This window comes from Oncorhynchus kisutch, linkage group LG25 (assembly GCF_002021735.2).
Source record: "Oncorhynchus kisutch isolate 150728-3 linkage group LG25, Okis_V2, whole genome shotgun sequence".
In the NCBI taxonomy this organism is placed as follows: domain Eukaryota; kingdom Metazoa; phylum Chordata; class Actinopteri; order Salmoniformes; family Salmonidae; genus Oncorhynchus; species Oncorhynchus kisutch.
In genome coordinates this window covers 7,705,824-7,718,367 of record NC_034198.2, presented here as the reverse complement: position 1 = coordinate 7,718,367, position 12,544 = coordinate 7,705,824, and the positions used below count along the sequence as shown (strand labels likewise).

The window sequence follows — 12,544 nt, the reverse complement described above, 5'->3', positions numbered from 1 at the left end:
CGTAGTGTCCAGAGCATGGAGGCGCTACCAGGAGACAGGCCAGTACATCAGGAGACGTGGAGGAGGCCGTAGGAGGGCAACAACCCAGCAGCAGGACCGCTACCTCCGCCTTTGTGCAAGGAGGAGCAGGAGGAGCACTGCCAGAGCCCTGCAAAATGACCTCCAGCAGGCCACAAATGTGCATGTGTCTGCTCAAACGGTCAGAAACAGACTCCATGAGGGTTGTATGAGGGCCCGACGTCCACAGGTGGGGGTTGTGCTTACAGCCCAACACCGTGCAGGACGTTTGGCATTTGCCAGAGAACACCAAGATTTGCAAATTCGCCATAGGCGCCCTGTGCTATTCACAGATGAAAGCAGGTTTACACTGAGCACACGTGACAGACGTGACAGTCTGGAGACGCCGTGGAGAACTTTCTGCTGCCTGCAACATCATCCAGCATGGCCGGTTTGGCGGTGGGTCAGTCATGGTGTGGGGTGGCATTTCTTTGGGGGGCCGCACAGCCCTCCATGTGCTCGCCAGAGGTAGCCTGACTGCCATTAGGTACCGAGATGAGATCCTCAGACCCCTTGTGAGACCATATGCTGGTGCAGTTGGCCCTGGGTTCCTCCTAATGCAAGACAATGCTAGACCTCATGTGGCTGGAGTGTGCCAGCAGTTCCTGCAAGAGGAAGGCATTGATGCTATGGACTGGCCCGCCCGTTCCCCAGACCTGAATCCAATTGGGCACATCTTGTCTCGCTCCATCCACCAACGCCACGTTGCACCACATACTGTCCAGGAGTTGGCGGATGCTTTAGTCCAGGTCTGGGAGGAGATCCCTCAGGAGACCATCCGCCACCTCATCAGGAGCATGCCCAGGCGTTGTAGGGAGGTCATACAGGCACGTGGAGGCCACACACACTACTGAGCCTCATTTTGACCTGTTTTAAGGACATTACATCAAAGTTGGATCAGCCTGTAGTGTGGTTTTCCACTTTAATTTTGAGTGTGACTCCAAATCCAGACCTCCATGGGTTGATAAATTTGATTTCCATTGATAATTTTTGTGTGATTGTTTTTTGTCAGCACATTCAACTATGTAAAGAAAAAAGTATTTAATAAGAATATTTCATTCATTCAGATCTAGGATGTGTTATTTTAATGTTCCCTTTATTTTTTTGAGCAGTGTATATACACTCCCAATGTGGACACCACACTCAAGTACACCGATAATACTTTACCATCTAAATTCTCACTCACACCCATATAAACAATACTGTTCAAGGTTCTTGATGCACAGACATATTAGAACGTGTGGTATCTTTGTGTGGATAGCAAAGTACCTTTAACAGTTAATTCCTGTGAGCATTGCACTTTTCAAGATTTTCAAGAGTACGGCAACAAATATTTTGCCTGTGTCTGAACAAGGGCTCATGACCAGTAAATCTGGAGTGAATATATGTTAATTAAAGTATATGAAATTATGAAAAATATGTTTAGCTTTAAAGGTTGGTTTGTTATAGATGTTTGTTATACATATACACGTTACACATAATGTGTCGTTCTGCCCCTGAACAGGCAGTTAACCCACTGTTCCTAGGCCGTCATTGAAAATAAGAATTTGTTCTTAACTGACTTGCCTAGTAAAATAAAGGTTAAATTAAATTAAATTAAAATAATTACCTTGGCACAGCTGCTCTCACATCAGCTCTTTTAACATTAATATACAGTTGAAGTCGGAAGTTTACATGCACCTTAGCCAAGTACATTCAAACTAAGTTTTTCACAATTCCTGACATTTAATCCTAGTCAAAAAAATCCCTATTTTAGGTCAGTTAGGATCACCACCTTATTTTAAGAATGTGAAATGTCAGAATAATAGCAGAGAATTATTTATTTCAGCTTTTATTACTTCATCACATTCCCAGTGGGTCAGAAGTTTACATACACTCAATTAGTATTTGGTAGCATTGCCTTTAAATGGTTTAACTTGGGTCAAACATTTCAGGTAGCCTTCCAAAGGCTTCCCACAATAAGTTGGGTGGATTTTGTCCCATTCCTCCTGGCAGAGCTGGTGTAACTGAGTCATGTTTGTAGGCCTCCTTGCTTTCACACACATTTTCTATGGGATTGAGGTCAGGGCTTTGTGATGGCCACTCCAATACCTTGACTTTGTTGTCCTTAAGCCAACTGTGGAAGTATGCTTGGGGTCATTGTCCATTTGGAAGACCCATTTGCAACCAAGCTTTAACTGATGGCTTGAGATGTTGCTTCAATGTATCCACACAATTTTCACCCCTCATGAAGCCATCTATTTTGTGAAGTGCACCAGCCCCTCCTGCAGCAAAGCACCCCCAAAACATGATGCTGCCACCCCCGTGCTTCACAGTTGAGATGGTGTTCTTTGGCTTGCAAGCATCCCCCTTTTTCCTCCAAAAATAACAGAGGTCATTATGGCCAAACAGTTACATTTTTGTTTAATCAGGCCATTGGACATTTCTCCAAAAAAGTACAATCCTTGTCCCCATGTGCAGTTGCAAACTGTAGTCTGGCTTTTTTATGGCAGATTTGGAGCAGTGGCTTCTTCCTTGCTGAGCGGCCTTTTAGGTTATGTCGATATAGGACTCGTTTTTACTGTGGATATAGATACTTTTGTACCTGTTTCCTCCAGCATCTTCACAAAGTCCTTTGCTGTTGTTCTGGGATTGAGTTGCACTTTTCACACCAAAGTATGTTCATCTCTAGGAGACAGAATGTATCTTCTTCCTGAGCGGTATGACGGCTGTGTGGTCTCATGGTGTTTATACTTGCGTGCTATTGTTTGTACAGATGAAGGTGGTACCTTCAGGCGTTTGGAAATTGCTCCCAAGGATGAACCAGACTTGTGGAGGTCCACAATTTTTTTCTGAGATCTTGGCTGATTTCTTTTGATTTTACCATGATGTCAAGCAAAGAGGCACCGATTTTGAAGGTAGGCCTTAAAATACATCTATAGGTACACCTCGAATTGACTCAAATGATGTCAATTAGCCTATCGGAAGCTTCTAAAGACATGACATATTTTCTGGAATTTTCAAAGCTGTTTAAAGGCACAGTAAACTTAGCGCATGTAAACTTCTGACCCACTGGAATTGTGATACAGGGAATTATAAGTGAAATAATTTACCTGTAAACAAGTGTTGGGAAAATGACTTGTGTCATGCACAAAGTAGATGTCCTAAACGACTTGCCAAAACTATAGTTTGTTAACAAGACATTTGTGGAGTGGTTGAAAAACTAGTTTTAATGACTCCAACCTAAGTGTATATAACTTCCGGCTTCAACTGTACCTATATATATATATATATATATATATATATATATATATATATATATATATATATATATATATATATATATATACACACACCTTAATATACCTTAACATACGTCTATTTCAAAGGCAGTTTTATCCACAGACACGGATTGCCCGTGGAACCAATCCATAACAAATTCAAAACAAGGCCTTCAGCCTAATAGACTATCGTTATTACATTATGACAGAGAAACTGCTGTGGATGTGGTCCATTAAAATACATATTAACAGCTAGACAGAACATGTAGGCTATCCTTGCTCCAATAGAATGGAACTCATGTACGAACGTTATATAACTGACACAGTACTGGAGATTGTGCTTTTTACAAGTACAGTTTCTAGAGGTTGTTGAGGCCTGCGGAAACACATTGCTGATTTTCTGTCAATCATTACCAAACAGTGACTACTCTACTAGACAAGACTTTGCACTTCATGAGTCAGAAAATGCTAAACATTCCATATAGCATATTCAGATTAGTAAAACCTTGTGTCACAGGTTATGTGCCAGACTGTATAGTTCATAGTTGCATCACATGAATCATGTTCCATTGTTGCCTTGGAGACAATAGACAATCAGGCCTCCTAACCAACCAGAAAATGTCTCCTTTATTTGGTATAAAACAATACCAATTGAACAGAACAGCAAATGATGGCTTAATAAGATACACATCATATAGCACTTAGTTATTCAACATCAAAATGTTCCTCGTGTATTGAAATAATGGTGGTTTGATTGATGATGTTGACATCACGAGTGAGTTGTACGCTAGCCCTAATCTCCTGCCTGCTCTTTAGTCCATTTCCCCTAACCATCCTTGTCAAGGGGATAGCCTCTGGTACACCCAGCCCGCCTCAGCATGATGTTGATGCTCTTCTAGAACACTCTCTCCATTTTTCGGCCGTGTGAAAACAATACGGTCATGTAGCCTGTTGGTCTGACCCTGCCAGAACTCTATCATGTAAGGCTTGACGATATAGCCTCCCCTGTTGGAAGACAGGCAAAAACAAGAACAGGCTTGCATGATAAGACCACTTACTGCACAGGTTTGGCATGGCAAAGTCATGTAGAATTCCTGGTGATTTGATAGTAATACTAACCAATAGTCAGGCATTGGGACATCTGTGTCCTTGTACTTTTCCTCCAGCTCCACATTTTTCTGTCTCAGGTACTGCAGAGTGAAACAAAACAGTCAAATGGGCGATTCCACGCCAGGACAGACCAAGAATATTGTGTGTATCTCAGATTCTAGCAATTCTCACAAAGAAACTTCATTGGGAGGAAGGATGTTTGACAGGCTTATACATTTGTATTACTCTTTAAAACATTTTTTTTATCATGATGAAAGTGGTCATTTTAGGCCCTTTGAAAAACTAGTTTTAATGACTCCAACTTAAGTGTATGTAAACTTCCAACTTCAACTGTATGTCTTAAACCACTCCACAAATTTCAACCACTCCACAAAATGGGGAGGTTTGCAAGCCGAAGAACACCATCCCAACCATGAAGCACGGGGTGGCAGCATCATGTTGTGGGGGTGCTTTGCTGCAGGAGGGACTGGTGAACTTCACAAAAGATGGCTTCATGAGGGAGGAAAATTATGTGGATATATTGAAGCAACATCTCAAGACATCAGTCAGGAAGTTAAAGCTTGGTCGCAAATGGTTCTTCCAAATGGACAATAACCCCAAGCATACTTCCAAGGTTGTGGCAAAATGGCTTAAGGACAGAAAGTCAAGGTATCGGAGTAGCCATCACAAAGCCCTGACCTCAATCCCATAGAAAATTTGAGGGCAGAACTGAAAAAGTGTGTGCGAGCAAGGAACTGAGTCAAACCTGACTCAGTTACACCAGCTTTGTCAGGAGGAATGGGTCAAAATTCACCCATCTTATTGTGGGAAGCTTGTGGAAGGCTACCCGAAACATTTGACCCAAGATAATCAATTTAAAGGCAATGCTACCAAATACTAATCGAGTGTACATAAACATCTGACCCACTGGGAATGTGATAAAACAAATAAAAGCTGAAATAAATCATTCTCTCTACTATTATTCTGACATTTCCCATTCTTAAAATAAAGTGGTGAGCCTAACTGACCTAAGACAGGGCATTTTTAATAGGATTAAATGTCAAAAATTGTGCAAAACTGAGTTTAAACGTATTTGGCTAAGGTGTATGTAAACTTCCGACTTCAACTGTATACTGTACATGCCTCCTGTAAGACCCTATGATCCGTGAACCATACATGATACAAAAACAACTTGGTGTCATTATACTTCTTTATAGTGTGCTTTCAAGTATGGAGTATTTCGAGATTCTGAAATAAAATGTTTAACATTAATTTATTCACCATAAACAACATGAATATCTCAAAAGTACCCTTTTTGATACATCGTTTGGAATAATATCCTCTTCAAACACATACAATTTCCAGAGTGGGCTCTCTGGTACCATTGAAGATATGACAAATGTAATACATAGACATGTATATTATAGGTCATTACCAATCACAGCCCTCCTTTAGGATTGCACATTCACAATTTTTTAAATATTTTTTTTGTGTATATTATTATTTTTATTCATTTAACTAGACGAGTCAGTTAAGAACAAATTCTTATTTACAATGATGGCCTACCAAAAGGCAAAAGGCCTCCTGCGGGGATGGGGGCTGGGACTAAAAATTAAAATAATTTAAATAAAAATATAGGACAAAACACACATCACGCCAAGAGAGGTCAACGCAACACTACATAAAGAGAGACCTACAACGACAACATAGCATGGCAGTGTGGGTGATGCTTATAATATAATAACTTAAAATGGTATGCACTTGTAGAGTATGTCTTAAAATGAACTAAATCAAAAAGGGTACTTTAGAAATATTATTTTTCATGTTAAATAGATTCATGTGAAGAAGAAAAATATGAATCTAGAGGTACTCCATTATGTAAGAGCATACTAGAAGCACACTATAAGGAGTATAATGACACCAAGATGGTGTCTGTATCATCTACGGTTCACAGATTATAGGGTCTTACAGGAGGCATGTATAGGTTTAAAAAGGACCTAAAATAGCCAATGTCATTATCATTTTCAAAAAAATTGTTTGTCATACATGTCAAGCATCCTTCCTCCCAATGAAGTTTCTATGTGAAAATTGGCAGAACAATCTGCGATACCCCAAAATATTTTTGGGCTATCCTGGCCTGGAATTGCCCAGATTGAACATATTTCATTAATTTCCCTAATTTTGAGGGAATAAGTCCCTCAATGGTGGATGGCAATAATACAGTGGAGTAGCATGGACTGGTTCTTACATTTCTGTCAGGGACGGCAGTGCTTTGTCTGCTCACAATGGCCCCGATCTGGCTACTCTTGGGCCGGGAGTGGAAGTAGTCACAGGAGCTCTGGTAGGGGATTCTCTCCACATTGCCCTCGATACGGATCTGCACACACACATTCTCAAGGGTAGTGCCAACTACTGTACAGCAAATTCAGTGTCATCCTGCATTAGTTAATTCATTCAAAAACCACATCACAATGTGTTTTTGAAAATCGAAGATATTTGAAGATATTAAAACAATGGGTTGACAAGTAGGCTACATTTTAAGAGGTAAAATGAAGCACATACCTGCCTGTTGATGGGCTCCCAGTAAAAGCACAGACATGCATAAGGGTTGCTCTCCTACAGGAAGGGAAAGTAAAAATTCTGATGTAAAGTCTGCAAACAGAAGTAGTACGGCTGGGCGATATGGCCCAAATATCATATCACAGTAGTTTTTAAGTGTTGCTGGTATTTGACAATTGTTTTATTTATTTTTTAAATAATAAAAGTTGTACATTTGCTTTATGAGTAGTGCGTGATGCTACGGTGGCAACACATACATTCTACATGATTTGAATGGGTCTTTCTTCCTTCTGATTGTTTTATACTGTTCAATTTAACTTCAACCTAAAATAATTTCCTGCATTTTCGTCAATTTCTGCATTTCCTCCACTCATTTTAGATAATTTCCACACTGCCAGCTAACAGGATTTAGCTAAAACGTGCTAAGAAAAGACAACGTAGCTGTTTGCAGATAATTATAGAACACTTGTGGATTTAAATTAAGAAGACAAGTGGAAATAACATTGTTGTCATCAACATTGTTGCATGTGCTGGATTGACCATGCAGACTGAACGGAAGTGTCTCGTGGTCAAGCAACAACAAATGCGCTCCTTGAGTGACAAGGGGCGGGGCTACGTCTGTGTGGAAAGCGGCATAGATATAGAGAGCGGAGAAGGATGACTCAAGTAGAAGGTGTAAACTATAAAAATGGACGTTACACGCGGCATATCACATTTAACAAACCAAACATTCAAATACTGTTATAGAAGGTAAAGTAAAAACCCAAACCGGTCCGTGCATCAATATCGGTATATTGTAAAATCCTGTATACTGCCCAACCCTAAGAATAGTTTGGCATAGTCTAGTAGTACATACATTTGAGAGAACAGGAAGATGCCTGCCTTATGACAGTAGCAGACACTAACCAGCTCTCCACCTTTCCGGCTCTCGTAGTTGGTAAAGAAGCGGAAGCCTTCATCGCTGTAGCCTTTTAACAAGACCATACGAGCAGATGGACGTCCTTCTCTTCACAGAGAAATAAGCAGATTGATAGAAAATGTGTTACAATTTGAGCTTAAGAAGCAAGCATTGTGTTTGATGGAGTATTTATGGGGGTACTCACTTAGTGGATGTGGCGATGCACATTGCATTGGGCTCTCCAATTTCAGGACATTTTGTGGCTTGATCAAACCAATCTCCAAACTGCTTGATGGGGTCCAGAGACACGAGCTGATTCTCCTCAAAGCACTACGACATGTTAATATAATGACACTTTTATATCAAAATACACATTACATTGAAGACACAAGCAGACATTGACATTTAAGGAAATACATTTTAAGCAATGTCTATTATGCCATCTTCAATACATTTCTGATATCTCTCCAATTACTGGGGTGTATGCAGTGAGGTGAACCTTCATAACATTGTAGATGATAAAGATGTTATGACTAGAGGTGACACAATTCTCTATTCTAGTATGTGGACAGCTGCTTGTTGAACATCTCATTCTAAAATCATGGGAATTAATATGGAGTTGGTCCCCCCTTTGCTGTTATAACAGCCTCCACTCTTCTGGGAAGGCTTTCCACTAGATGTTGGAACATTGCTGCGTGGACTTGCTCCCATTCAGCCACAAGAGCATTAGTGAGGTCAGGCATTGATGTTTGGCAATTAGGTCTGGCTTGCAGCCGGTGTTCCAATTCTTCCCAAAGGAGTTAGATGGGGTTGAGGTCAGGGCTCTGTCCAGGTCAGTCAAGTTCTTCCATACCGATCTTGACAAACCATTTCTGTATGGACCTCGCTTTGTGCACGGGGGCATTGTCATGCTGAAACTTGAAAGGGCCTTCCCCAAATTGTTGCCACAAAGTAGGAAGCACAGAATCGTCTAGAACATGGATCATCAACTAGATTCAGCCGCGAGCCAATTTTATCTTGAGGTGATGGTTGGGGGGCCGGGAACATATTTACAATAATTTGTATATGGCAAATTGACCTCAAGAAATACAGTATGACTGAAACAGAATAATTTCTAACCATGCTTACATTTGTATATGGTCATGTTTCTCTCTATTATGCGTGGGACTACTCGGGAACAGATTTTTGAAAGTAAAATAATTTTTTGCTGATTTCCTGGTGTTTTTAGTCTAATATGTTTAACAACAAAACATGTATGTATTTATTTTCTCAGAAAACTTGGGTGGACAAATAAAACCACCAAAGGGCTAAATTCGGACAGCGGGCTGCCAGTTGGGGAAACCTGGTCTAGAATATCATTGTTTACTGTATTGTTAAAACTTTTTTCACTGGAACAATAAAGGGCCTGAACCATGAAAAACAGCCCCAGACCATTATTCCTCCTCCACTAAACTTTACAGTTGGCACTATGCATTGGGGTAAGTAGCGTTCTCCTGGCATCCATCCACCAAACCCAGATTTGTCCGTCGGACTGCCAGATGGTGAAGTGTGATTCATTATTCCAGAGAACGTGTTTCCACTGCTCCAGGCAGCAAGCTTTACACCACTCCAGCCAATTCTTGGCATTGTGCATAGTGATCTTAGACTTCTGTGTGCCTTTTCGGCCATGGAAACCCATTTCATGAAGCTCCCGAGGAACTGTTCTTGTGCTGACTTTGCTTCTAGAAGCAGTTTGGAAGTTGGTAGTGAGTGTTGCAACCGAGGACAAAAGATTTTTACGCGCTTCAGCACTCAACGGTCCCGTTCTGTGAGCTTGTGTGGTCTACCACTTTGCGGCTATGCCGTTGATGCTCCAAAGACGTTTCCACTTCACAATAACACCACAGGGCAGCTCTAGCAGCGCAGCAATTTTACAAACTGACTTGTGGGAAAGGTGACATCCTATGATGGTGCCACGTTGAAAGTCACTGAGCTCTTCAGAAATGCGAATCTACTGCCACCGTTTGTCTACAGAGATTGCATGGCTGTGTGCTCGATTGTATACACCTGTCAGCAACGGGTGTGGATGAAATACCGGAATCCACTCATTTTAAGGGGTGTCCACAGACTTTTGCATATATAGTGTATATTATAGGGCCCTTATGCTCCCTTTCGCCAGTGGTGGAGCTGTTGGGAGATGCCCCTTCATTACATCACAAGACGTTGCACGTAAGCAAAGTCAGCTTTGTAAGCAGATTTTACATTTGACTAAAGTGCAATGTGATGGAAATGTTGGGGTCATCAAGGTCATTTACACTCCAAAACAGTGCTAAATAATACACCACTGAAACAATGTGGGCAAACTGGATAGGCATTGTTGTGCCGCTGGAATATGCAAGTATCTGCATTTGCCATTGACATTCAACCCAAATTAGAAGGGTAAGTGAGGTAGTTTGTGCCATAACAAGAATGTAAGAAATAAAAACTCTTGTTCATTCTCACCTCTTCGTCTCCTTTGTATTTTTTCCGCATGCCACTGAGATCCATGGCTGTAGAACCACTCGTAGATTTCGTGCAAAAGGACCGAGAAAATAAGGCTCGACAGCAAGCTGTCAAAGAGGCATGGGGATGAAAGTATTGACCTATTTCACTGATATTCTTCAATGTACTGCAACTGGGTATGCGCCTCATGCTTGTACAACAACCACACAAAGCCTGACCGACGTAATCACGTTCACTGTCTCACGTAAAATATTACGCAAACATTCGCAGACTTTTTTTTAACCAAAAACAATACTGTATGAAGAGAGGCAGAAACTGCTTCTCCAGGAGAAATAGGTGGCAAGCTAAGCTTATGCGCAGAACTACGCATATTCGAACTACACATATATAGGCCGTCAAATCAAATGATTTTTTTTTAACGTAAATGTAAACGTGTCAGTTTGTAATTTGCACGAGGTTGGAGAAATAACATGTTCAACTAGTTAAGGCATTTTGGTTGTTCCTTTAGATTTCGAGAAATGTACATTATTAAATGAATACAGGTACATGTCGAGTCAAACCATGTTGTTGGAGCACGAGTCTATGTCCTCGGTTGTACACAGTGTACACCTTATGACTTCCTAACTAGCCGTCATTAGTTAGTTACACCGGCTAGTTACATAACAAGCTAGTTACATTGTAGCAAGTACCTGGCTAGCAAGTGCATGGCAACAACAGCCTTTAAAAATACACCTGGAGAAAAAACGAATGGCAACTTCATGCTTTACTCTTGGGTGGAAAGTTATTACAGAAAGCTTGATGTGCAAAATGCTCTGTACACTACCATCATATCCATCCTTTCTTTGATGTCAAACCTGAGCCAAGACCATCACTGTACAAAGATAATCACATTGACAGAAAGATGGATTGTATTGTATAACTCACACCATATACTGTATTATTGGAATGTATACACATGAACACTTTTATTCCATGCAACACAGGTTTTATTGCCTGCATAGAACGGTAGGGCTCCTGAGTGGCGCAGCGGTCAAACCAGTTCAGGAGGTCAGTGAAGTCCAGCGCATGTGTTTATAACTCAAAAACAAGCACAAGCAACCTGTCAATGATCGTGTGCATACTGGAGCTGTCTTTTCAGCACCACACAAACACACATCTATAGTTGTGTAGCGCTGAAAGGAGAGCTCCTCCATCCGGTCAGTTAGGAATAGCATCCGGTCAGTCAGGAATAGTAGTGACGTGAGCTGGTATCGAGATGTGGACTGATTTATGAGTCCTGGTTTATTCACAGGAAAGTGGCCTGGTGTTGCTCTTGAATGATTTGCAGACAGTGTTCCAGGACTGTAAGATGATCGCTGTGATCCAAAACAACCCCACCAATTCAGAGGACATTCTGCTTCTCAAGCATAGGCTCTGCTAGCATGGAATCAACATTACGTTTATTTATATTGTGCCTTGGAGGCAAATTGTATAGCCGTTTGCATTTGGAAAGATTTTAATATGACATTTTTTAAATTGTTTAACCACAGGTGATGAGGTCCTACCTGCCAGACAGCCCTTACATTAACATGGGGCCTCTATTCATTGGCCAGACTGTTATATTTGTTATTAAAGAGCCAAAGGTGAAGCAGATGTTTCTGAGTTTGAGGACCAGCCCCCAGGTGGTATTATTGGGTAAGTACAATCTGATGGTCCTACTACCAGTATAGCAAAACTGTATTACATGACTTCAGTGGAGAGACTATAATACAAGCAATTGTGTAATGTCTTACTTTTCCTCCCACTGTTTTAAGGGCCCATAAATGGAAGACATTACTGAGTCGGCAGGGGGTGTTGAACTATTGCCAAGCTGTCGTCAGTGACCCTGGTCCAGGGAAAGCTGGTGAGCGACCTGACCATGATGACCCCTCAGACAGCCTCCATGCTGCAACGCCACCCCATCCACCTCTCATTGCTGCTCCAGCAAAAAAAGTAAATGCACCAACCTACTTGGTTAAAGAGGTTAAGAGGTAATCGTCTAGGGTGATCCTTTTTTAAATATATCAAAATCTGAGTAGACATTTGCAAAAGTCATTACCAAGAGTCATGCATGTTGCAATAGTAATGAGAATCAGTCTAGCCAAAATAAACACAAGTGGTCTCGGGGAGATCCTGACAAATGCTAATCTGGGGATTACAGAATGTTCACCTGGGTCAGTCT

At 41.2% G+C, this 12,544-nt stretch overlaps 1 protein-coding gene and 1 pseudogene across 1 annotated transcript; one reads left to right on the top strand and one right to left on the bottom strand.

Moving 5' to 3' along the window:
* Window positions 1-3,921: 3,921 nt before the first annotated feature.
* On the bottom strand, window positions 3,922-10,899 carry LOC109870280 (pyridoxine-5'-phosphate oxidase-like). The gene is made up of 7 exons (XM_020460712.2): window positions 10,345-10,899; window positions 8,069-8,193; window positions 7,872-7,971; window positions 6,969-7,022; window positions 6,655-6,783; window positions 4,437-4,507; window positions 3,922-4,322 (listed from the first exon to the last, which is right to left on the bottom strand). Exons 1-7 carry the CDS (start codon window positions 10,531-10,533, stop codon window positions 4,157-4,159), a joined length of 834 nt encoding a protein of 277 aa, XP_020316301.1. The 5' UTR covers window positions 10,534-10,899; the 3' UTR covers window positions 3,922-4,156.
* Window positions 10,891-12,319, top strand: LOC109869952 (39S ribosomal protein L10, mitochondrial-like; annotated as a pseudogene).
* Window positions 12,320-12,544: the final 225 nt, after the last annotated feature.